General features: G+C 33.5%; 1 protein-coding gene across 2 annotated transcripts in view; it reads left to right on the top strand.

The window, feature by feature from the left end:
• Positions 1-25,930, top strand: part of WDR36 (WD repeat domain 36) — a 34,906-nt gene extending 8,976 nt beyond the window's left edge. The window contains exons 6-23 of one of the 2 annotated variants that reach the window (XM_055298360.2): positions 1,103-1,157; positions 2,550-2,682; positions 2,936-3,111; positions 3,456-3,576; positions 4,053-4,118; positions 4,819-4,905; positions 6,053-6,198; positions 9,246-9,360; positions 9,834-9,999; positions 10,216-10,324; positions 12,094-12,173; positions 18,027-18,134; positions 19,514-19,611; positions 20,014-20,159; positions 22,841-22,960; positions 23,144-23,225; positions 24,634-24,821; positions 25,758-25,930. In XM_055298360.2, coding sequence (XP_055154335.1) covers positions 1,103-1,157; positions 2,550-2,682; positions 2,936-3,111; positions 3,456-3,576; positions 4,053-4,118; positions 4,819-4,905; positions 6,053-6,198; positions 9,246-9,360; positions 9,834-9,999; positions 10,216-10,324; positions 12,094-12,173; positions 18,027-18,134; positions 19,514-19,611; positions 20,014-20,159; positions 22,841-22,960; positions 23,144-23,225; positions 24,634-24,821; positions 25,758-25,907 — 2,146 coding nt within the window. In that variant the 3' untranslated portion in view covers positions 25,908-25,930. The remainder of the gene's footprint in view (positions 1-1,102; positions 1,158-2,549; positions 2,683-2,935; positions 3,112-3,455; positions 3,577-4,052; positions 4,119-4,818; positions 4,906-6,052; positions 6,199-9,245; positions 9,361-9,833; positions 10,000-10,215; positions 10,325-12,093; positions 12,174-18,026; positions 18,135-19,513; positions 19,612-20,013; positions 20,160-22,840; positions 22,961-23,143; positions 23,226-24,633; positions 24,822-25,757) is intronic. The other variant, XM_063612899.1, reaches the window with a different exon arrangement.
• Positions 25,931-26,521: the final 591 nt, after the last annotated feature.

The following is a 26,521-nucleotide window of genomic DNA, read 5'->3' on the forward strand; positions in this document are numbered from 1 at the left end:
TGCTCGCTGAAAAGTATGTACTAATGACCTAATAACTGTAAAGAATTGCTATAGAGAAGGCTCTAATAAAGATCTATGAGATCCATCAGAAAATAATAATTATGAGATTATTACTAGGGAGCTTCTGATTTCCCATACATGAAGATTTTGTATACACAAAGAAGGTAAAAGATGGAAAGGCAAATCAATAATTTAGTGCTAGCATTTAGAAATGATTTTTAGGGTTAAAAGTATTTCCATCATCTCCCATAGATATGGCAAATATCTGTAATATTGATGTAGCTGGAGGGCTGGATACAAGATTTTGAATACTTCTATCCATTATTTAAACATTTATCAGTAGAAAAAGGTGGCAGCTCACACTTCTTTGTATAGCATTTTAAAAAGCAAACAAAAATATTTGACCATCCAAATTGTTTTTTTCCAAAGTCCTTACAAATTCAAAAGGGAAAATAAGATTATTAAAGGTTTAATGTTTTAAATCAATGTTTTCATTACAATTTAACAAATACCATTGACTGCCTATTTTGTGCTAGGTTCAGGGATAGTGACTGAAATACTGTCTTTGCCCATTTACAGAATTTAATACATGATTTAATATTTTAATGATAATTGTAATGATTTCAGATACCTCTGTTGGCTCCATGGATGTGTTATTTATCATTCATGGCTTGCTTCTGAAATTGAGAGCAGCATTACTGTTGTCATATAACAGTCATATAACATGCAAATAATATTGTTATTAAAATATAAGTTATTCCCTTTCATGATGATGTTTCTATAAAGATACTGCAGTCCTAAATTTTTTTTTACTGTAGCCTGTAATATAACATGGTTTTTACTCGTGTATTTTTTTTCCACTTAGGACATTTAATTTCTTAATGAGGTGGCATAGCATAGTAGTTAGTTTGAGATCTAGAATTTGTCTGGACAATATTACTAACCTTGTGACATTAGCTTAATTATCAGAATAGTGTGTGGAAGAGTAAGAACTTAATAAATATCACCTATTATTATGTCGCTTTTTAATGCGTAGCTGATCTTGTTTTCCTCCAAAAAAAAAAAATAATAATACAGCTTTCAACCATTTTTCTTCTTGTAGCAAACTTCTATATACATTTCCAGGATGGAAAGTTGGAGTGACAGCTCTTCAGCAGGTTAGTATTTTTCTGTTAAGTAAAAGAGGAACAAAGTTAATAGGAAAATCCTTTAGTTTCAGGAATCAATCATAATTTTAGATGTAAAGACAAAACAATATATAGCTTAGTTTACCTTTAAAATTGTTAGCCTGAGGAAATAGTGTTTTGGAAATGTTAAGTTAAAACAAGTAAAAATGCCTTTGCCAATAATGCTTATTGGAGTCCTTTGTGCTTATAGTTTGACTTTAAACCTGTGGTTGCTATGGATCCTTGTTACTAATCATTTTGCAAGTATATGTAGTCCTTTGTCTTGTGTAGACTGGAAATGAGTGTTCAGCAATGCAAGGGGTATTGTAAGTCATGTAGAGAAATTTGCCAAGATGTTGAGATTTACGATTTGAAATAATTGGAGCCAAAATCCTAATGTTTGATTCAATGATGGACTATTTAAGAAATAACTGCTTTTGTTTGATAAATCTGCAAAATATGTATAAATAAATGAATTCATGTCTACAGTGAATCTTGTGTTTATATTGGCCACATATGTAGCCAGTATACCCTTATCTTTTTCAGTATCCATTGTCTATATTTGCCCAATTAATATGTATTCCTTATCTTCTCTTGCTGCCATCAACCTAGCTCCACTTTTGCCTATCCAGAAGACTCCATAAGTATCAGAGGATTAGGTCCCTTGAGGACAAGGGATTATATTTGTTTTAGTATCTCCAATTTCTACACAGAGTCTCATGCATAGTAGACACTTGATGATAAATTAATAAAACGTGTAGCCTGATTCCATTCTATAATGATATTGGACATTGATCTTTGCTAAAATAGAGAAATTCATAATAGAGCCTGTATGTAAGACTTGTATTATAGACCATTATAACCATAGAATATTAGAACTGGAACAGACTAATTGTAAAACTTTTTTTGCCTTTTCACATGTTTTGTAGGTTTTTCCTACTTTCTTGGATAAACAATTCTTCACTTCCTTTGTAATTGGTTACATGTTGCCACACATAGTGCAAGCCTTTATGTTTTCTAGGAGTTGTCTCCTTTTTCTGTTTCCATCCAGTCCAGTGATCTGTAGTGATTTTATACATAGCTTTCTTTTTCTGTTGTGGCTGTTTTCTTTCCAAAATCTTACCAGCTAGGTTTTGGGAATGAGGATGGGATGTTGACTGACAGAATTGAAGCTGGAAAGTGATTTGGAAAAATCATTTTTGAATACTTCTATGCTGAATAAAAAAGTATGCTGGAATGGTAATACTTGCTGAGTTTTTCTGCCATCTTTTAGAAGATACTTCATTATTTCTTTTGATAACACCTAGTAAATGATGCGTATCATCAAGATTATTAAAGCTATTTTGCTTAAGAAAATAAAAGTTTGAATAATTTAATTTTTAGGCACCAGCCGTGGATGTTGTTGCTGTTGGTCTTATGTCAGGTCAAGTTATCATTCACAACATTAAATTTAATGAAACGTTAATGAAATTTCGTCAAGACTGGGGACCCATTACTTCAATTTCATTTCGCACAGGTAAGTTTTAACATACTTAGGCGTTAAGAACACTTAAAATTCATTATGTTAAAAGTCATTTTTTTTTTCTCTTCTGGTAGCTTAATCTAATAGAAGTGAATGAATACTGGAGTAAAAGGCAAAGAAATATGAATAGATTATTGGTACATAGTTTTTTTCTAACTTTATGGATTAAAAGGGAAGAGAGAAGAATTCTTGTTTATTTTGGGGGATCTAGAAATATTTTTCTTAATGTATTTTATTTTAATAACAGATGGTCATCCAGTAATGGCAGCTGGAAGCCCATGTGGCCATATTGGACTCTGGGATCTAGAAGACAAAAAATTAATCAACCAAATGAGAAATGCACACTCTACAGCAATTGCCGGACTGACATTTCTCCATAGAGAGCCACTTCTTGTCACAAATGGCGCTGACAATGCTCTCAGGGTATTATGATTGTTGTTAACATCTTCCTGGCTCATCTAACTTACCCTTTGGGTTGTTACAAGCTTGCTTTAATGTATCAGCTTTCAACCTAGAAGATGAAAGGAATATGGAATAAGATATTGGTGTAGATGAAACAAAAAGCACAGCAGGTGACATGATTACAGTGAAGCGGGAAAGAATTACAGTTTATTTCTCCCCCAATACCCACTCCCTCCCTTGTAGCTCCAGGGTCAGTGGCTTAGCAAGCACTACTCAATGCCGGTTGATTTATGTAGGGGGTGATTTGACTACTTGCAGATCAGATGGAACATTGTAGAAGAACTAACTTTTTTATTTCTTGGCAGATATGGATATTTGATGGTCCTACAGGTGAAGGCCGACTTCTGAGATTCAGAATGGGTCATAGTGCTCCTCTTACCAATATCAGATATTATGGACAGAATGGACAGCAGATTCTAAGTGCAAGTGAGCTTCTGCTTCATACTATTAGTTTATTTCAGCAAGTATTGAGATGTGGGTGCCCAGTATTAGGTTTGATATTTACACATATTTAGATTCACATATCTCTTTGAGTGACTTAGAAGTCTGGGTAAAACTAAGAGTCCTTTTTGTCTACTTGAGAAGCACTATAGATGTTATTATCTATGCTTAATGTGTCCTTCTGTTTACTAATCCTCAGAGACAGAATGGTCAGATTCTAAAAATTCTGTTAGTCTGTTGAAACTTATTAGTACGCCATTTTCATTTTATCCTTTGTTCTTACTAAATGGCATTCTATAAAAAGTTGAATATTTTAATGGAGTGGTTGCAATCTGGTTTTCCCTTTAAAGTGTCCCAAACTGTAACTTCAAGATTTTCAAATTGAATATATAAAATTTGTGATTCACATAGTCCCTTGTTTTAATGATGCTTGATTAGGGATTTTCTGTGTATATCAACAGGTCAAGATGGAACTCTTCAGTCATTTTCCACGGTACATGAAAAATTCAATAAGAGCTTGGGACATGGTAGGTCCTCTACAAGACAGAAAATAAGCTGGTCACGAAAGAAACATTTCAACATTCTGTGAAACAACTGGAGGAAGTTTCATGAATGCATTTTATTTTTTTCTTAGATGAACTAGATAAACATGTATGGAAGAGGTAGTAAGATTCCTAGCATCAGAGTTGCTGTAGAAGTGCTTGAGGTTCTGCTATAAGGTTACTGAAAAAAGTTAGACACCTTGGATGGTAAAAACATACTGCTGCCACTCAAAAGATGTTCATGGCCTCGCATGAGCTATCTGTAGAGTGCACAGTTTTTAAAATGGAAGGTAGCTGAGAGAAAGCATCAAAGTAAGCAGCATCCAATATTTTTGCTTTAAAGCAATCATTTATTCTCTTTCCCTTTTCATGGTTTCCAGCCTTTGAAAGATTTTGTTTATTAAACAACAAAATCTTACTCAGTTTTATTATTACTAATTTTAAGTGACTATCTTATACTATTCATGCATGTTTATAAATTTTAAGATTATTTTTAACAATATCTAAAATAACTTTTCTTAGAATTAAAAAATAACAGTGGTAATAACATCTTTGTTTTGTTTCTGACTTAAATGGTAATGTCTTGAGCTTTATAGTTACAAGACAATGATAGCTTTTCTTTTATATACATTTTTTATTAAGAAAGATTCATAGCTATCTATGTTTCCCTTTCCCCCAACCTCAGGATTAATAAATAAAAAGAGAGTTAAACGTAAAGGACTTCAGAATACCATGTCGGTGAGACTTCCACCCATCACAAAATTTGCAGCAGGTAAGTAACTTCATACTGTGTTTTGAGAAGTTCTCCTTTGTCATTTATTTCCTACTGTATGCTGTTTTATTTTCTGTTTTAATAAATGCTTTTGCAAATATTCATAAGCATTCGGAAGGTAACCCCAGGTGCATGCTGGTCTTGTTTGAAGACTAAAAATTAGTTATTTTAAATGTGAACTTCTTATCTATTAACATCAGGCTTTGCTCTTCTGTATAACAGGTATTAATAATATTTGATTTTATAGCCTTTTTATTCTGTCATATGCCTGGTATAATGAAAGTCACTAATGTAAAAAGAACTGGAACAGCAGAGTATGAGAACATAGAGCTCTGACTATTTAAGATCTAAGAATACTGAGGTCTTAGTATACTATGTCATTTGACCTGTGCTGCTTTCAAAGAAGTGATTTTAAGAAAAATATAGGTAATGGGTTTATTGTGTGGAATCTATCATGGGAAATTACTGTAGAGGCACCATTTCTATTCGAAAGTTATTATTATGACCACCTTTCTGTTTTCTTAGAGCTTGAGTCATGTTTCTAAAAACATTTGAATCACATTACTCGTCTGCTTAAAATTTTTTAGTGGCTTCTTACACCTTTAGAGTGGAATCTCATCTCCTTAACATGACTTTCAAGACCCTTTGTGGTGTGGTCTTGATTGCCTTGCCCTACTCCTATCCCTCCCAAGAAGATACTACACTTACTTGCTGTCCTCCATTTTGTTCATTTTTTCTTGTGCATGTTATCCCCCCCAGGTAATTTCTACTTGTTCTACCACTCCATCCAGAGAGCCATTTACTTTCCCCAAATCTTCTGAGTGGTCATAAGACACTGTCATACTTCACTGTAATTTCTTCTAATTAGAATCTCTTGTTAGGTATGTCAATTAGCTTGATTTAGCCGTTCCAAAATGTATACGTATCACAACGTTATGTTCTATGCCATAAACACATAAATACACACTTTTTATTTGTCTATTAAAAAGTAATAACCTCTTGTTAGATTGGAAACATATTGCTATCTGATACCACCTGTTTGTTTTACCATTGTATCCCTAGTGTCTGAAAGATTAGATGCCTAATAAGTAATAGATGAATAACAGAATGAAAAGTAATTTGATTTATGATTTTCATTACGTTTTAGAGGAAGCTCGTGAAAGTGACTGGGATGGCATCATTGCTTGCCATCAAGGTAAGCTATCTTGCTCAACCTGGAATTATCAAAAATCTACAATAGGCGCTTACTTTCTCAAGCCAAAAGAGTTGAAGAAAGATGACATAACTGCAACAGTAAGTGAGCTTGTTTATAAGAGTATCTTCTCTTTAAAACTTTGCTGTGGAGATCTTGTAATACTCAAGGTTTCTTATCATAATATTGATCGAAAAAACGTAGTTTAACATTTTAAAGCATTGCATAACCCAAAGCCACAAAGATTTGCTCCTGTGACTTCTAAGAGTTTTCTAGTTTTAGCCCTTATATTTAGGTTTATTCTCTCTGAATTGATTTTTGTTTATGGTATGATAAAGGGGTCCAAATTCATTTTTTTGCATGTGGATATCCAGTTGTCCCAGCACTATTTGTTCAAAAGACTTTTCTTTCTCCATTGAAAGATCTTGTTTCCTCTGCTGAAAGTCATTTGACCATATATGTAAGAGTTTATTTCTGGCCTCTGAATTCCCTTCCATTGATCTGTATGTCTGTTCTTATACCGGCACCACACTGTCTTGATTTTGGTAGCTTTGTGGTAAGTTTTGAAATCAGGAAGTGTGACTTCTTCAGGTTTTTTGTTCTTTTTTCAAGATTATTTTGGCTCTTCTGGTCCCTTGCATTTCCATATGGATTTTAGAATGAGCTTATCAATTTCTGCAAAAAAAAAAAAGCAGCTATGATTTTGATAGGGAATTCATTTTGATTTTATAGATCAGTTTGAGTGTTGTCTCTGATCTATGAACATGGGGTGTTTTTCCGTTTGTTTAGATCTTCCTTAATTTTTCAACAATATTCTGTAGTTGTTTGTATATAAGTCTTACACTTCTTTGGGTACATTTTTCCTAGTATTCTTTTTAATGTTACTGAAGTAGAGTTTTTTTTTTTGTTTTTTTTTTGTTTGTTTGTTTTATTTTGGATTGTTCATTGAGAGTGTATCAAAATGCAATTGATTTTTGCATTATTGGTCTCATATCTTGCAACCTTGCTGAACTTGTTTATTAGTTCTAATAGTTTTTAATAGATGCCTCTGCTTTTGAAAATGCTTATTAAAAGTGTAACTCAACATTTGACCCTATTTTATACAAATTGCATTGTAAGTTTGTATAGTCTATTCTCCATAGTATGAAAATCCAGTCTTAAGCTTTTATATAATTTTCTAAACCATAAAGATTCTGTCTTATGCTCCCTTAGGGACATTTACCTGCATAGTTTTGAATAATGGTTGTAATAGTAGTGGTAATGATAATCACAGGTAACATTTTCTGTGTTATTACTTTGTTCTAGGCTTTCCGTCTGGCATGGATTATTTCATATTTTCCTTACAACAGTCCTACAGCATGGTACATTGGTTAGCTGCTTTTTATGGACAGTAAAACAGGCTTTATGAGCAACATGCCTAAGATCAATGAAGCGAGTAAGGGACAGAGCTGGGATTTAAACCTAAGGCAATTCATTCTAGAATCTATATTCTTATAACCCATAGGGATCACTTATAGAACATTTAGTTTGTGTGTATACTATGATATTTAGCTGGAGTTGAGTCATTTGTCTGACAGTCTCAGCTATCTGGAGCAAAGCTATTAACCAATAAGTAATAAGCAAAAATACGTATAGAGAGCCTGTGTACTAAAGTACAATTTGTTACTCAAAGATAACATTCACGGTTTATTTATTTTTGCTTTGTTTGGCTTAGATAATACATGAGAATGAATAAATTAGAAGAAGAGATTGCCAGGAGCAGGCCAACTAAAAACAATAACTCCCCTAAAAAAATGTAAAGCAGGACAACGTAGGACCTGTATTACTTGTAGGTTACAGCATACTAGCGCCTTTAGTTTCCTGATTGTATAACTATACAACATAGCATAAACATTTATGAATTTTTCAAAATAGGTGAGCTTAATGTTTGTGTTTCATTTAGGAAGATAAAATGCCTTTTAACCATAGTAATTTCCTATCTAAAATACATTTTTTTAAAGAAATCTTTATCTAGAAAAATGTATGTATGTAAATAAAACATATTTATGTGATGCAATGTAAATATGTCTTGACAAAGTGGTGCCGGGCGCGGTGGCTCACGCTTGTAATCCCAGCACTTTGGGAGGCCGAGGCGAGCGGATCACGAGGTCAGGAGATCGAGACCACGGTGAAACCCCGTCTCTACTAAAAATACAAAAAATTAGCCGGGCGTGGTGGCGGGCACCTGTAGTCCCAGCTACTCGGAGAGGCTGAGGCAGGAGAATGGCGTGAACCCAGGAGGCGGAGCTTGCAGTGAGCCGAGATCGCGCCACTGCACTCCAACCTGGGTGACAGAGCGAGACTCCGTCTCAAAAAAAAAAAAAAAAAAGACAAAGTGGTATGTCAAACTTTATGTTGCTTTGCTTAGTTAAATAAACCTCCATTAAACACTTTCTATTTGGTTTATGTAAGTCATCTGTTTAGATGTAAATTCAATTATCTCTTGGGTGGATGACATCTGACAGACACACACTGCCAATCAGTTATTTCTCCAGCAATGACCAAATATGTAGCCGGTCTCATGTTTTCAATATAGAAAAAATATATTGACATAATATTGATGTTTTAAATATTAAAATGAGATTATATTATAGAACCTGCTTATAAACCAAATGTTTTCTCTGTAGGGTCTTATATATTTCCTTCCTGATATGTCATAATTAAAATACTTTGGGCTTTTGCTTGGCCATTCTAACTAATGGTATGTTTTTGGTTTTATGTCAGCTGTGGAAGCAGTTACAGAAGGCAAGACAAAAAGAAATTAGGCAATGGAATGTTTTGACTTTAGCCTTGTTAATAAATTAAAAATTGAAGGCTAGTCCCATATATAGGTCTATTGGCTTTGTACATTTAAATTGAGTTAACCTTATGTTTTGTTTTCTTAAATAATTCTTCATACTTTTTAAAGAATGGAGATAGAATCTAGCATATATTCTTATACACCCAAATAATAATTACTTTATGTTAAAAAAAACTAATGAAGCAATTCATTTATCATGCTTTTGTTAAATAAAAAGCAACAAGTAGATAAAAAGTACTTTGGAAAGCATAAAGTGCAATAAAAATGTTAGTTATTTTCTTTGTCATTTGTGGGTTTTTTTTCTTAAAGGCAGTGGATATAACTTCTTGTGGAAACTTTGCTGTAATTGGCCTCTCATCAGGAACTGTAGATGTATATAACATGCAGTCTGGCATACATCGAGGAAGTTTTGGCAAGGATCAAGGTATAGAATTTTTTTCCTTGTTTTTAATTAATATAGATACAAGACTAGTAGTGAAAGCTGGCATGTATAATCTTTAAGTGCTGGGCATTTTGCTAAAGTTGAAGATGGGTTATAATTAACTCTATATGGCAGATACTGCAATTGTATCATAAGGACCATGTTGAAAGAGAAAAGTCATGGGTACCTAAAGAGTTACGTGGATATTATACAGATTAATTTTTTTTCTTCTCTCCTTTAAGCAGAAAATCTTAACAAACTTTTCAAACCTATGTTGTGTCAATCTGATTTCTGTTTTTTTACTCGAACGGTATTAAGAATCTTCTTACACCCCTAAAATCCAGATTAATTTCAAGATTTTAAAGGGTATTTAAGTGGCAGCTTATATATTTGAATGGAGGAATCACTGTGTGTATTGTTCAGAGAGAAACACTGCCAATTCTGATTTTTTTTTTCTTTTGACATATACCTTACAGCTCACAAGGGATCTGTTAGAGGTGTCGCAGTGGATGGATTAAACCAGTTGACAGTTACAACTGGTAGTGAAGGATTACTCAAATTCTGGAACTTTAAAAACAAAATTTTAATCCATTCTGTGAGCCTCAATTCATCTCCAAATATCATGTTGCTACATAGGGACAGGTAAATTTTTAATGATAATGGATTTTCTCTTTGATTCTTTTGGTAAAAGTTATAAAGTCACAATTTACCAAGTGGGAAAAATCAGACTATTTAATAAAGAACAACATTTGGCTTAATTTCCCCCAAAGTGTACTTGATTTAACAAAATTCAAGTGGAGGTGAGACTTTAGTTCAAGGGTTTTTTGTTTATTAAAACTGGTGCATTTATCTTGCTAGTGGCATTCTGGGACTCGCCTTGGATGACTTCTCCATTAGTGTTCTGGACATAGAAACTAGGAAGATTGTCAGAGAGTTTTCTGGACACCAAGGCCAAATAAATGACATGGTAAAACAAACTCTTAACTGATAAAACTTGACTCATTTCTACTTTTGTTTGGGTGTGTTATCCTTTAATAGCCTTAAAATCATTATGTGAGGTGGTTATCAATTTTAATTTGCGGGCTATTTTTCAAAGATTTTAAAGGAAAATTTTGAATTAAAAGTTTAATATTTTTCAGGGAGTTGATGCCATAAATTAAAGTATAAGTTTTAGAGCTCGTCTTTTTTTCATTAACTCTAAACAAGGCCAAAGTGTACTTTAGAGAATGAATGATCCATTGGTATATATGTCATTCTTAACTTAATATTAAAATAGGCTGGGAGAACTCATTTCTGATTTACTATGTATGGAATGAATTAATAGTAGAATACCATTTGCCTGGAATATCTGGTATCTGGTTTATTTTAGTTTAGTGCTATTTCTAGAGTTTACATATCTTAACTCTGAAAGGGTTTAATTAATAAAAGTGTGCTTAAGTTTACTATTATGTTCTTATAAATGATATGGAAAGAAGTAAACTAGTTTAAATAGCATATTTCATTAAAAAGAACTTTTAAAATTTGTCACTTGAGGACCATATTAAGTATATATTATCATTTTTCATCAATTGCAGATACCTTGATTTGCTTGAAAATAGAAAAAGTAAAATAAAAATAAAATCTTAATACTTAGTGACAAACCCAACAGCTACGTTTACTAGTTCTTACACCAAAAATCAGAATTTACTCCTTTCCTTCAAAATTGAAGAAAAAAATGTGGTCAGGACATTGTGTTCTGCAGATAGGAGGTTGGGAAAATTACACATCAGCAGAATTTGTTTTGAGAGCGTCTGTAGAAATGAGGGTGGGATTGGGTTAATTGTGCTGAAATGGCACTTTTGAAAACATCTGTCAGTGTCAAGTTGCTCTTCCTATTTCTTTTTCAAACCTTACTTTCAACTTGTATATCTTGAGTTTCCCTGCTCAGTAATAAGTTACTCCCGTTAGTTAAATCTGTGAGCATTTATAACATGACTTTACCTGTCAGAATCATTCTTTCCCATCCTTTACTATGTGTACCACCCTTCTGTAAATTGATCTATCTGTAACTTGAGATTTGAGTTGCCATTGTATTACTGCAGCCTGAGGAACAAATTAACATTTACGTATCCCAGTATCATCTACTAATTTAAACTGCTGGATGAACAGTCTATTACAACTGTAAACTTCAAAGTTTTTCCTTTTGGGTTATCTTTCACCTGTGATCTGATTTGTGCCTCACAACCCTTAGGTACTACAGGCAGAGATCTATTATTTATCAATTTTCATAGCTAGAAAAAATAATGGATGGCATAAGTAGTTTATTTAAATTTATTTTGAAAATCTGATTATTATAGTTTGTTTAGAAATAAAGCATTATTAAAAGAGAAAAGATTTTTAACTTAAGCTTCAAGAAAAGTAAGCCCTTATCACACACATAAACATTGTCTATAAATAAATAGAAGATTATGGCTTGAAAATTAATGCAGTACACTTTTTTAACTTTTAATAATTCATTGAAAAGTCTAATCTTTATCCAGATTCCAAATCAGTGGTATTTAGGAAGTGGTATTTTCTTTTATATAAAATAAGGCAGCCTGAATGTTAGTCAAATTAATTTTTTTATGAAACCTGCATTATCTTTTCATTTATTACATTCTTTAAGGTGTTAACTATATATACATACACACACACATACAAATATATTCATATATATTTTTATATATATATATATATATTTTTTTTTTTAATTTAAAGGCTTTTAGTCCTGATGGTCGTTGGTTAATAAGTGCTGCGATGGATTGCTCTATTAGGACTTGGGACCTTCCTTCTGGGTGGTAAGTTTATATTTCTAAATCCCTAACCTCTATAAGATTTCTAAGTTATTTTCTTCACATGTGACTTTTACCAACAGTTAATGGGTTATATGCTTTTTCAATGTGACTATATTTGGAGATTTTTCTGACATGACTATATTGTATCCTTGGAGTGTTTTTGATAACTAAACAGCAGGTAGTATTGTCATGAAACATAATAGAAAAATGAAATCTCTCTTAGGTTTTCTCATCCTGCAAAATTGAGATACAGAAGCGAGATGCCTAAACCTTAAGAAAGCTCATTTGACGTTGATACTCCAAAATAAAGCTCAGACTTAAGGATGGCAAACTTTTGAGTTTTTTTTAGTTCATGCTGAATTTAGTTAAAAGGTCAAACCCTCTAACTTTTCCTTTTTGTGTATCTCTTCTGCTTCTCTGACATAGTTCTTAAAAGAAGGCATTTTAGATAGTCTTAGTGCATTTTCTGTTGCTTATAACAGAATATTGAAACTCTGTTATTTCTAAAGAAAAGGAGTTTATTTCTTACACTTTGGAGGATTGAGAAGCCCCAGGTCAAGGGGCTATATTTGGTGAGAACCTTCTTGCTGGTGGAGACTCTCTGAAGCGTCCCAAGGTGGTATGGGGAATCACAGAGTAAGGGGGCTGGGCGTGATAATGTAATAGCTTGAGTCTGTCTTCCTCTTCTTATAAAGCCACCAGTTTCCCTTTCATGATAATCCCTTAATCCATGAATGGGTTAATCCATTAATGAGGACAGAGCCCTCATGATCCAGTCACCTCTTAAAGGCACTCCCTCTCAATACCATCACTTTGGGGATTAAGTTTAAACATGAGTTTTGGAGGGGACATTCAAACTATATCTTAAAGTGGTGAAAATGTGTGTCTTCGGATTTGGTTAAAACCTAACAAATGTTCAGAAATCTATTTCATGGGTTGAAATTTGCTACTAATCCAGGACTTTAAAGAGAAAGTGGTATGAACAGAGGAGACATACAGAATGTGTGGGCTTTGTTGTTAAAATTTAAGTAGGTATAGATACCATTTAAAATCATCTCTTTTAACGTAGGATTGCTTAGATGAGTATGAAGAAAGGAAGAATTATGGGAAAAGCAAAACGTCAATTTAACAGTAACATACCATTAGAGAAAGATAGGTGAGAAAAATGAGAAGGAAGGTGGTACTTTTTAATCTAAAATATTCCTAAATTAAGCTCTGTTCACTTCCTCTTCCTACTCAAGAATTGGATAAGCTCATACATGAAAACAGTTTGACCTTTAGGAAGGAAAAACCCTGATATCCTCAGTTCCCTTCAAGTTTGAAACAGGCCTGAGGCGTACCTCCCCATCTTGCATATACACTGGATTTGTAATAAGCACAGCTAACGATTGTCACTAGTGGGTCCAGCTCTAATAACCAGGGACCTTTGTGCACAAGTGTGCCTGTTTCACTTAAAATAGAGTGAAGCAAAATCGAATTTATTGACTGTATCCTCCTTTGGCTTCAGAAAGTTCACTTAAAGTTGGTATTTCTTCAATTAAAAAAAAATTTTGTTAAAGACACTATTAGAAATATTAGTTGTCTGACACTTCTTGGGCTGTTGCTATTTTCTAAAAGTTAATGTTATATAATTTGAATTGCTTTAAAATAAGAAAGTTGTATAAATAGTAGAGTTGGCATAGTGCCTTTTCATTTTCCTTTTTAATAGTTTTGGTTTATATTAGTGGGAGAGATAGATTATTCAGTAGTAGTAAATTGGCAATGTGTTATAAGTGGTAAATTCGTCTTTAGAATGAAAGAATTAGGATCTGAAAGTAGCATTCAAAGCCACTAACCTTTGACTCAGCATTAGCCTTTTGCTGAATTTCTTATATCAGTAAAAAGTTGAACAGATTCAAATCTGATAGATTTTCAGCTCTAGTATCTTTATTTTTAGGTGAACAGGCAATTTTAAGTGAATAGAGAGGCATGAAGCTGGGTGTAGTACAAGAGCAAGAAGTGACCACATCGAATTGTTAAAAGAAAATGTAATAAAATGTATATTGATTGAAGAAAAGTATATTTTTATTAAAGAAAAAAGTTTTTGGTTAAAATTTGAAGTGGACCAAATGAGAGAGCTTGAATATCCAACAACTGCTGCTGCTTAATTGCAACTAAGCTAAGATACACAATGTGCTGCTAGGCACTGTATATGCTTTTATTTTTCATATCCTAACAAGTTGTAGGTACTATTACTGTTATTAGTCCCATTTCAAAAATGAGGAAGTGGAGGCTATTAGGGAAATTAAGTGAGTTGCCCAAGGCGACTTAGTTTATAAATGACAGAGCACAAAATAAGCACAGGAGAAAGAAATAGATTTCTCAACAGTTATGTTATCATCTTTGCTCAGACTGTGTCTTGTTTTAAGTATGAACTGATTTGCTTGGGAAAAAAAGCATAATTAGTATGACAACCTTTGGAAATTCCTAGTTCTTCTTTCAATTAAATAATTTGAATAATGAAAACACATTACATAGCCTGGAAAGTGAAGCTATCTATGAGTAAACCCTTGAGTGTATTAACATACAGGTATATCCATCTGGAATTGTGCCTATCTGAAACAAATTGCATGGGTATTAAAGTTTCCTGTAAAGTTTTTTTAAAGCGCTGAAACATTTTTTATGTTTGTAAAATTTTCACAGGAGGAGAGTTGAAATTTTTTATCTAAAATTATCATTCCTGTACCACTACCACCACCTTTTATGTCTGGTTGTTTTTGATCTAATAGAAATTCAGATTGAATTCTTTTTTATTTTTTTTTCTGAGACGAAGTCTTGCTCTGTCGCCTAGAGTACAGTGGTACGATCTCGGCTCAGTGCAACCACCGTCTCCCAGGTTCAAGCAATTCTCCTGCCTCAGCTTCCCGAGCAGCTGGGACAACAGGCTTGCGCCACCATGCCTGGCTAATTTTTTTTTGTTTTGTTTTTTTAATGGAGTTGGGGTTTCACCACGTGGCCAGGCTGATCTCAAACTCCTGACCTCAAGTGATCCACCCACCTCGGCCTCCCAAAGTGCTGAGATAACAGCTATGAGCCACCGTGCCCAGCCCAGATTGAGTTCTTTGAGGGGTGAGAAATATGTAAAATTAAATAATCTTAATAGAATTTTTCATTTGTTCTGTCTCACCCCACCCCTACTTCCTGAGGAGGATTACATGAGAAGAATTGGAATAGAACATTGTTTTGAATTTCTCACTGAGGCAGAAACATCCCCTTCTTCCTTAAAGATTTCTGTGGAAGGTGATTTTAGCACTTTGGAAATAGAACATATGGAAGCAGTCTCCATTTGCTCAGAATAATAATCAGAAACAACCTTCTGAATGGTTATGCAGGGTTCTGATATTGTAAATCTGATCCCTTAGAATAGGAATTGTATTAATATTCTTTCAGAAAAAATTGTAAGGTACGTTGGGACTTACTTTTTAAGATTACCATGAAACTGTATGGTAGTTTTAGGTCTGGGATGAGCCTGTGCATTTATGTTTCATGAACTAATGTGGCAGTGTAGAATATGCTGTGTATGTGGAAACCACCTTCCTCAATTTGGTGGTTTTATATAATGGAAGTCCCATCTACCCACACACCACAGCTGTGGAAATGAAGTTACACAGTGAAGTTGACAAGATAATTATAGTATGAAGTAAAATAAGTTTGCTCAAGCAGTAAGCTTTTTAACAGATAGTTCCTAAACATGTTAGGAAGTTTTACCCTTCACGTATGTAAACTTCTGATGAGTAATATTAAGACAAAGGAAATACCTTAAGATTTGAAATTGCCGTGTTTTAGGTTTAATCTTTGTATGTGTTAGGATAATATCTTCATCTCTGGATTGTTTGGATTAAATGACTTAACATAAATAATTTAATAGTCTGTGGCAGAGAATAAGTATTTAGCAAATGTTTTCTTTTCCCCAATTCCCTTGATTCCCAATAAAAGCCCTTCTTTTGAGCTTTCAAAACAGACTTGAACAGAAATCAGACAGGTTATTGCTCCCTTCCCCATAATGGACAATTAAACAGCAGTCGTTTTCCTGAACACACTTTAATGTGTGTGTGTTTGTTTCCAGTGCTTCTAATTGTTGTCTTTTCTTTCCATCTTGCATTCGTTGTTTAAGGTTTACATTTTTATTGGCTCTTTTAGCAAATTGAGAGAGGCGTTTTACTATGGGCAAGCAACTTAATGCCTCCCATTGGACAGTCTTCATTTACATTTGAGCTGCTCACAGTGTGTGTCCCATGAATCACCGTTGTAGGCATACCCTCAGTGTGTGTAAGCTGTTGCCCTGTTTTTGTGTTTTAGTTTCAGTAGTGGCTTTACTAGAATTTATATTGGCTAACAATATAGATTGGGTAGAACTGCTTCGGTGAAAATCCTTACCCAGTTGCTTTCTACCTTGAGCGAGTTTTCAAATCTTACTGGGCCTTAGTTTTCTGGACTGATCTGTCTTATAGGGTTTGTGAAGATTCAATTAGTTAACACACACAAGTGCTGAGGATACTTCTTCACACAGAACACTAAAAAAGTGTTAATCTTGTTCTTGAAATAATTTGTATTAATGTACATCCGGAACTTGAGTCATTGGTGTGTACCTTCCTATGGATAATAATATATTGGCTTCAGAAAAGCTGTAATTAAAAACCAGTATATTCTGCTTAAAGCTATTCTCACTTTTAGTCAGCCTAAGGGGTCTTTCAGCAGGATTCAGATCAGTGTAGGCCTTTCTCTTTGCTTCTTAAATATACCTCTTTTCACTCCTGCTACCACCATCCTAGTTATCTTTGTTGATTATTAGATGATTACTACCATACTGTCACCATTCTCTCTGTTCAAATGTATTCTGCATTCTGATAGCAAGTTTTCCATAGAAGTGAAGATTATGCCACTATCTCCTCTTAAGTGGTTAATAACTTTCCATTGATTATAAGATTAACACAAACTCAGGTGTTTGGTATATAAGACGTTGTACGCAGCCTTATGCTTATGCTTAATGGTCCTACAAAACTGCACTCCTCACTCTACACAATCGTATTTTCCCTTGCCTTATCCACTACATTTCTCTTAGCCAGGAAATGCTTTCTCTACTAGACACCAATATCCATTGAAATCCTGTCCATTTGTAAAGCTCCTCTCAAACATAAGTGTTCTCTGTGAAGACCATTCTGCGTCTTCCACCTGGTTTGTGGTTAGTCTCCCTTTCACCCCAACTTGTAAATCCCTTCAGCAGCTTAAAGCTATGGGACTAGTTTCCATAAAGTGCTTTATGGTTCTTCTCTAGAGACTGAATTTTCATGGTGTTTCATGTATAGCATGATTACTTATTTGAAAAATAGGTACAGTTGCTCAAAAGCTTTTTTTAAATTACTATTCTTAGTTACATCCATTTTGTTACATTACTTTCGCCTTTTGCCTAAGCTTTTCCTTAGTTTCGCTGAAGTAACAAAAATACAGAATACTGATAATTAGATTTATTTTAAATGTTGTATCTTTATAATTGTCTCCAAGTCAGTCTACCAAAATTTAGTATTCTAGAAAAACAGAAAATTTCCTCCCGTTTCCTCCCTGTTGTTGAAACTGCGTCTCCAGTTAGTCAGTCTAGTTAATGTTGTCTTTCTCATTGAGTGAGATTATTTTCACATAGTAACTTAGTTAACAAAGCTGTTTATTAGTGGTGACTTTCTGATCGATGCTGGTGATGGAAAAAAAAAAAAAACATTTTCTGCATCTCTTATCCCTTGTCTTTTTGGCAAAAATATTTTTGTGAATTATATCCTTTTTGGTAGAGTTCAAATACTTTTAACATGTTAATTATTTCTGTAGCCTTATAGACTGCTTTTTGTTGGACTCGGCTCCTCTCAATGTTTCTATGTCTCCTACTGGAGACTTTCTGGCAACTTCCCATGTGGACCACCTTGGAATTTATCTATGGTAAGTTCTTTCATACAGTTCTGTTTTGGGATGAAGAAGATTGTATTGTCAGAGAGTTAGAGTTGCTAAAATTGTCATTTATGCTGTTTTTAAATTTATTAAATGGAAATGTCACAAGTTAACATAGATACTTAATTCACTGTAAGTCTGTGAGTGATTCAACATCTGCTTGATAATGTAGACAGCTTTGCTTAAGTATATTCTAAACCACATGATTGATTTTTATCTGTTACATTTGGCTTTTATTCACAGAAAGAATGAGTGAGTTTTAAAAGTTTAGGAAAAGGGAGTCCCCAGCCAGGCCATGGTTTTCCTGCCAGTATCCCACAACTACTTTATGACCTTGGCCAATCACTTCTGAACTTCAGCCTAGTTTGTATATAAAATAAGGCACAAGTATAAGCAGAATACTCTCTGAGATTTATTCTAGTTGCATGACTTTTATAACTATGTAAAGATACTTCAAATTCTCTTTTGATGAACCTGTAAGGGACTATGATTGCTCATAATAAATAGAACATCACCTGGGTTTAGAAAAAATTTTGTTTGTTTCCTAACTTTATACCTCTATCGGGTAAAAGAAAAAATTGATTTTTTAAAAAAGAATTAATTATAAAATGTTATAATTATATTTGAAGATACAAAAGGAATTTTTATATATAATAGAAGTAGACCCTGTTCACCTTAATTTGTAAAACAGAGTATCTTTTAGAATCCATGAGGCTTCAACAATTTAGAAAAGAATAGCTATGAGCACTGACAGCAGGAGTATGGCCCTTCTCTATAAAGTACTGCTGTTAATAACTTGAAACCTGAGATTCTCAATTTTTATTTTCTATTCCAGATTCATAAGGTGTGGGAAAAAGAACCTGTCCCCTACTTTGGGGCCGGTATCTACATCTTGATTAGTCATCCATGGCCAGGGTGCAGGATGAGTAGCAGAAATATGGCTACTTAGAGGGCCATTCTAGAGAAGGGGAATCTATGACCTTTCAGCAACCATAAGAATATGCTCAGCATATTCGCACTCTGACTTAATCTCTGAGTTCATCTTTCCTTTTAATTTCCTTAAATAAAGGTTGATATATGTCAAAACAATATATGAAATTTATTTTACCTTATAAAAGTATTATCTGCTACTGGTCTGTCTTTAATATGTTTTTATACTACATCAGGAAAGAGAGTTAATAGTGTATTTACACAGCTTTGTTATGATGGCATCTATGACATAAGTCAAGGCGTTTTTAAATTGATACAATCTATCTTTGAGGTCTTTCCTTAACTAATAAAAGTCTGTAGTCAAATTCAAGATTGTAGAGTGTTTCTCTGAAGAAACTTTTTATAATTTTTAAAATATTGCTTATGTTTTGATTTTTCAGGTCCAATATTTCCCTGTATTCAGTTGTTTCATTACGGCCACTTCCTGCAGATTATGTCCCTTCAGTAGTAATGCTTCCTGGTACTTGTCAAACCCAAGGTAATTAGAAAATTGCAAAGTAATTTTTGAGGTGTAATATTATAAACCTAATATAGGAGATATTGCTACCAAAGGCAAAGTTTAGTGCATTCAATCAAAGTGTTTTTTAACTGATATAAAAGACTTTGAATGACTTCATGAATTTATGCAAAAATATAATTGATGTGGCATTGATAAGCTGTCAAATAGTATACCATTGAAGAAGGTGTTTTGGGTCTAGTGATGGGAGTTTTAGTTAATATGAGAAAATAAGGAAAAGACAGGCATAAGTAAATGAAATAAATGAACAGTTTACAAGGCTGCATTAAATGAACATGTTATGAAATACAGATGGATTTGGAATGAATTAAGTTGCTTTTATATGATAAAAATCTTTTGTTTTACCTGAAAAATTTTTTTAAGATGTAGAAGTATCAGAAGAAACAGTAGAACCAAGTGATGAAATGATAGAATATGATTCACCAGAACAGTTGAATGAGCAATTGGTGACTCTTTCACTTCTTCCTGAATCACGATGGAAAAACCTTCTTAATCTTGATGTTATTAAGGTAATACTTAATTAATACACTTTATAGACCCTAAGCAAGCATCCAGAAGCATTTTTATTTTTTTAAGCAGAGAGGACTTCTCCTACTTTGAGGGCATTAGAAGAGCAATTCATATGTAAGACAACACTGACAATGCTATTTAATCAAATATTGTTTAATATGGTATGATTATCACAAGATATTCATATATATGTCAACTTTGAGAACACTCAGCAGACATTTGGATGTGGCAAAAGTTCAGCCTGTAACTACAGAGCTATTGGATACTGATCTTTTAAAATCCAGCCTAAGAAAGCACTTAAAAGTTTCTAAAACAAGTGGGAACATATATGGCCATTATAACGTATTTCTACTGCTAGGCATTTGAGAACCAGAGAAATTCCACTAGACTTTCATTTTATTAAGTTAACCCTTTATCTCACAGCACACCCTGTCAACTACCGAAAGATTTTTAGAACTTGCTGTGTCAGGGCCAGGTACATAAGCTAACATGAACTAGGTACTAAATAATGTACCTGGAGAGTATGGTGGTGAAGAAAAAACAGCCCCTTTGTCCTTGAGGAATTTATGATTCTGCATGAAAAATGGACAACTATGGTATAGATTAGTATTTTTTTAGAGTATGTTTTATGATCCCCCACTAGTGAGTAGCAAAAACTACTGAAAGGAATACATGTGAAAAATACAGTGAAAAATTTCAGGTTACCTTTTGATCATGAATGCAAGTATTGTTTGGTGAAACTTGAGTTGGTTAAACATACACATACGCTAGATCTGCTGGGTGTACTTAAGTCACAGTATGGGCTGTGGTAAAAAGTTGAAGGAATATTGACTGAGTAACTAATAAGATGTAATAATTATCCTTGTAACTAATAACACAAGAAAAGAAGTGTGTGTCTTGGGTAAGGAAAGAGAAGTTTTCACATTACATTTCCTCACAGAAGTTAAAATTGCTTCTTTTTACTTGCTAACTTTTTGAGAGATTAGTCATCAGCATAAAGGTGTGCTGTCTAGGAGCATGGTGTGGAATCTCTTCATCATGCTGTCCACACATCAGCTTTAAAGGGAGTACTTTATGAAATAGTTCAAATGCAAGGCATTAATAAGTGCAAATAGATTAGTGTGAAGGGAGCAGTCAGAATAATGCTCAACTAATTGAACAGAGTTTTGGGGCTACTGTGGTCCTCACTAAGATATGGTTTGTACTGCATAAAATCTTACATGAAAACATAAATGGATTATCTTTATGACAGGAATATGCTAAAACCTCTAATATTTTTATTTTCTGCTGAATAAATGAAGAGAATGTACCAAGACTATAGTTTACATTTGTCCTGTGGATAACTTCTATTTTTGCTTTTCTTTATAAGACTGGATAATTTCCAGGGCACTGTGGAGTTCCTCCAAAGCCTTATGGTTTTAACAAATCAGTGACTGTCCCCTTTCTAACTCAAGAATGGTGAGTTAGAATGGTAATTGTGACTCATAACAGTCTCCATCATCCTAAAGGGCTCTGCTTACACTACAGTTTGCAGTGCTTTGTCCTGTGTTCATGTGATCATTTTATTTTATACCATGGCTTCCCTTTGGAATGGAATGTCTCCCTAGGGCGTTATAGCTCCTAAAGAATGGAAGAGTGATGTGAGGTGAAATTGTGAGACTTCCTTATTAGGCACTTTACCATAGAAAGGCTCTTTCGTCAAATGTTCCTGAGGGGTGGGGCATGGTGGTGCGCGCCTGTCCCACTTTGGGAAGCTGAGACGGGTGAACATTTGAGGTCAGGAGTTCGAGACCAGCCTGGTCAACATGGTGAAACCCCATCTCTACTATAAATACAAAAATGAGCCAGGCATGTTGGTACGTGCCTGTAATCCCAGCTGCTCTGGAGGCTGAGGCAAGAGAATTGCTTGAACCCAGGAGGCGGAGGTTGCAGTGAGCTGAGATCGCACCACTGCACTCCAGCCTGGGCAATGGAGTGAAATTCCATCTCAAAAAAAAAATATTCCTGAGGTACTGATATGTAGCAGTGTACTTACCAAAACAAAATTCTTTCAGTGGAAATTTCAGTAGAGTTTTTCCTAATGTGATTTTACTAGCATTTGAAATACTTATAAACCAGCAATCATGTTTTCTTGCCTTTTAAAAGCACAGGGTACTAAAGAAAAAATTCCAACAAAATAGAAGAATTAGAGCTGTACTTTGAAAGGAAATTATCAAATTACTTACAATGTCAGTCTGCTTCCGGCTCCAAAGTTCCTTTGGAGAAAAGTAATTTAAGAAATTCTTTTGTGTTAAGCATTTATGTAAATTTTGCTTTCCATCCTGTTTTGTGAAAGAGTTTGTACTCAATACAAAAGGAAGTTTAAAATTACTTGTTATATCTTCATGTAAATATATTCATATTTCAGGAAAATGAGCTGTGTTTGTCTTAGAACTTCTCCTGTGCCCTGTCACTTTTTTTCTGCCTTATCAGCAAGAGTGCTAGAGATCTGCATTGGGAAGCCCAAGTGAAGGATAGCTGTGGTATTGGTCAGAAGAGATTGTATTTTAACATTCTTATGTGACAGAGTTTCATTCCTCTTTTACTTTTTGGTATTTGTTTTAAAATTGATTTGAAATTAAATATGAGAAACTGTTGGCAAGATAATTCCTATTTTTCTTTCTCAATTTCTCTTAATCAGAAAAAGAATAAACCAAAGGAACCACCCAAAGTACCCAAATCAGCACCATTTTTCATTCCAACAGTTCCTGGCCTTGTACCCAGATACGCTGCACCTGAACAAAATAGTGAGCCCCAGCAGGTAAAAAACAAATTAGAAGATTCTGAGTATATCGGTGTATGTTTGTATGTGTTTTGTGCACTTCTTTACCAAGACCTAGTTTTACAGATATAGGGTAAATTAATGATAGCTTTTAATTACAAACTATACATTTTTGGGTGATACTTGTATTATTTGAATAATGTGTATTTGTTTTTGTTTAAGTCTAAAGTGGTAAATCTTGGAGTTTTGGCTCAAAAATCAGATTTCTGCTTGAAACTTGAAGAAGGACTGGTAAATAATAACTGTAAGTTGAATTATAAGATATTTTAACTAATATATTTAGCTTATTTTACTGTATATGAGGATAAATTGAAGGAAATATCAGAGTTCTCAGTAGTTAAGATAGTAAAAATCAAAAGGATTGAAATTTTGGTTTTAATTTGAAGTAATTTTAGCGTTTATATTAAATAAGCCCACTAAACTCAAATGGTATTGATATTATAAAAATCTGTTGAAGATTTTTCATATATCTAACTTATTTTTTGCTATTGGAGATGGACACATTTATTGACTACATTTATAATAAGGAGATCCTTCTTGTTGTGAATTAAATGTAAAAGTTTTGTTTGTCATTTTTGTAGCAAGTAATTTGCAAGTATTTTGTTTTTATTTATAATTTGTAATTCAGCAGACTGCTTAGGTAATTTCATATATTCCCAAATTATTTTATTAAAAAGGAAATGTTTTAATCTGTTGTGTTAATATATTTAAATTTCGAAGGCTACAGTCTGTAGATAATAGTGATTAGCCGTAAGAACTGTAATCATTTAAAAAATTGTAGTCACTCTCCTAATAATCTTAACTTATCCTCTTGTTTTGATTCAAATGCTTTTGTTTTCATACCAAGATTACTTGAGTCCACATTAGCAAAAGTCAAAGAATGATACCCATGAGCCCTTGTAAATGACTTGTTATGTTTATAGGGAGACAAAGAAATAAAAACACTATTGTTTACTATATACTGAAGGATCTAAAAGTGGTTAGACTTCATTGGTGATAGTGTTTTTCAGAAAGCTAAAGCATAGTCATTGCAATTCTCAAATGACTCATAAAAATAGCTGTAAGTGTACTGAGTATGTTTTCCTAGGGTGCATATGAAACAATTCTTCTAGGGAAAAGAAGTAGGTTTGGTCTGGGTAAGAATAAGGGATGGGGTCTTCCCTCTCTGATTTTATATATTCTGTATTGTTAGTAATATATTTCCTAATGATTATGTACTTTTATAACTTTGTAACAATAGAAAAGAAAAATTATTTTACCTCATCGGATTCCCAATGTTAACCACTATTAATACTTTTGTATGTATCTTTATAGGCTTCTTAATTAGGATTTACTCTGAGAGAAGATATATGAGCATTTTAAAATTCTAACGTGTCTGTTGCGAGGCATTAGATTTTCTTTATTAATAGGAAAAAGGTTTAAATTACAGAAAAAGTGTGTTTTGAGTACTTTCTCTTATATTGGTGTCATCATTTGTACTGATTTTCAATTATTTTGGGTTTCATTCTACTACATAATATGAAAAAGTTAACCCACAGGAAGAATTTCCTGTACCATTTAAATATATCCTATTTGGGGTATAAAAGGAAAACTGTAATTTTCTAAGTTAAATGATTATAATTGAGTCATAACTGGATTAAAATTTAATGCAGATGACACTGCTCTCAACCTTCTGAAAGAATCAGGCCCATCAGGAATTGAAACAGAGCTGCGAAGCTTGTCTCCTGATTGTGGTGGGTCTATAGAAGTTATGCAGAGCTTCTTGAAAATGATTGGGATGATGCTGGACAGAAAGCGTGATTTTGAGTTAGCCCAGGCATACCTTGCATTGTTTCTAAAGGTAAGTCTAATGTAAGACAGTACTGCCCAGCTTGTCTTCTTCTGGGGCAGTGCTATCTAATAGAACTTTCTGTAAAGATGGGTATGCTCTATATCCATCCTTTCCAGTATCATAGACACTTGCCACATGTAGCTATTGAGTCCTTGAAATGTAAATAGTGTGATGAAGAAACTGGATTTTTAATTTTATAGAATTTTAATTAATTTAAATTTAAATAACCACATGTGGCTAGTGACTACCACATTGGACAGCTAGACAGTGCAGCTTGGGAGTCTTGTTTTCTGTTTTTACTCAACTGCACAATAATTTTGACTTTACCCCCTGACATTTTTATGCTATCTGCTTGATCCAATATGCTGAACCATTAACTTTTCTTTTTTTAGTGGTTATTTATATTTTGGAAGTTTTTTTGTGATTATGAATAGAAAGTCGGGTTTGTTTTTTTTTCCTACTACTGAAATCAAACTGTTCACTTCTATCATTAGTAAAGGAGTTTTGATCATTTGACAGTAAGACAGTTACTTTTATGATTAATATAGTGGTGAATTCATGTTTTGAGGGTCTACTTTAGTGGTATAATGTGTTGAAGGAGGTAGATGATGCCGATTTTCGGTGATAATAGATTTGATTCTTTATCCGATTTATACCTAAAATGAGTTCACTTGATCTAATTATTTAAAAGTTTCTGGACTGTCCTTAGGTGGAGAGGAGTGATGACTACTTTAATTCTACCAAGGAAGTCACAGTATCATAAAGGACCTTATAATTTAAAAAGTTTGATAGAGGAGGGGAAAATGGGAGATAGTAATAAACCAGCACTTTAGAAAACAAATATTTACTTAGTGTCTTCTGTGGTTCCTTGGTAGAAAAATTGAATCCAGATTAGGTAAAATTTTTATTTTCTTAAATGTTCAATCATCATATTTTTCTTTGCAGTTACACCTTAAAATGCTTCCTTCAGAGCCAGTACTCCTAGAAGAAATAACAAATTTGTCATCCCAGGTGGAAGAAAACTGGACCCAGTTGCAATCACTCTTCAATCAAAGCATGTGTATTTTAAATTATCTCAAAAGTGCTTTGTTATAACAATAAATTTGTGACTAAACAAATCAAAGACTTTTGTATTAAACGGGTTCAGTTGAACTCATTTCTTATTTTCCAAGTGTCAATGTGAAAAGAAAATAAATGCTAGCACTACTGACTAGTCAGTATATCTCCACTTTAAATACTAAATACTTTCTTGAAATAAAATCACACCTCCTGGCCAGGCATGATAGATAATGCCTGTAATTCCAGCACTTTCAGAGGCCAAAGCAGGAGGATTGCTTGAGGCCAGGAATTTGAGACCAGCCTGGGCAACATAGCAAGCAAGATCCCATCTCTACAAAAAGTTAAAAAAATAAATTACACCTGCTTTTTGTTTTGAAGACTTAAAGAATCTGCTCAAATGATTTATTTTCGGAGTCTCTTCACATTTACTTTTATATGATTTTTTAAAAATTATTACCTGCTTATATTTTTTGAGTATCTGTTTCATATAAAGGGATGCTGCATGTTCACTGTGAAGTATTGCTGAATTAAATTGAAAATGTCAGATAAAACTGATACATGATGTAGTTATAAAAATGCTGTTATGAAGAAAAAAGGAATGTTTTTTTCCTCGGTGGCCTTTGATAAAAATATGAATGATTGACTCTCAG

This window comes from Symphalangus syndactylus, chromosome 11 (genome assembly GCF_028878055.3).
Source record: "Symphalangus syndactylus isolate Jambi chromosome 11, NHGRI_mSymSyn1-v2.1_pri, whole genome shotgun sequence".
In the NCBI taxonomy this organism is placed as follows: domain Eukaryota; kingdom Metazoa; phylum Chordata; class Mammalia; order Primates; family Hylobatidae; genus Symphalangus; species Symphalangus syndactylus.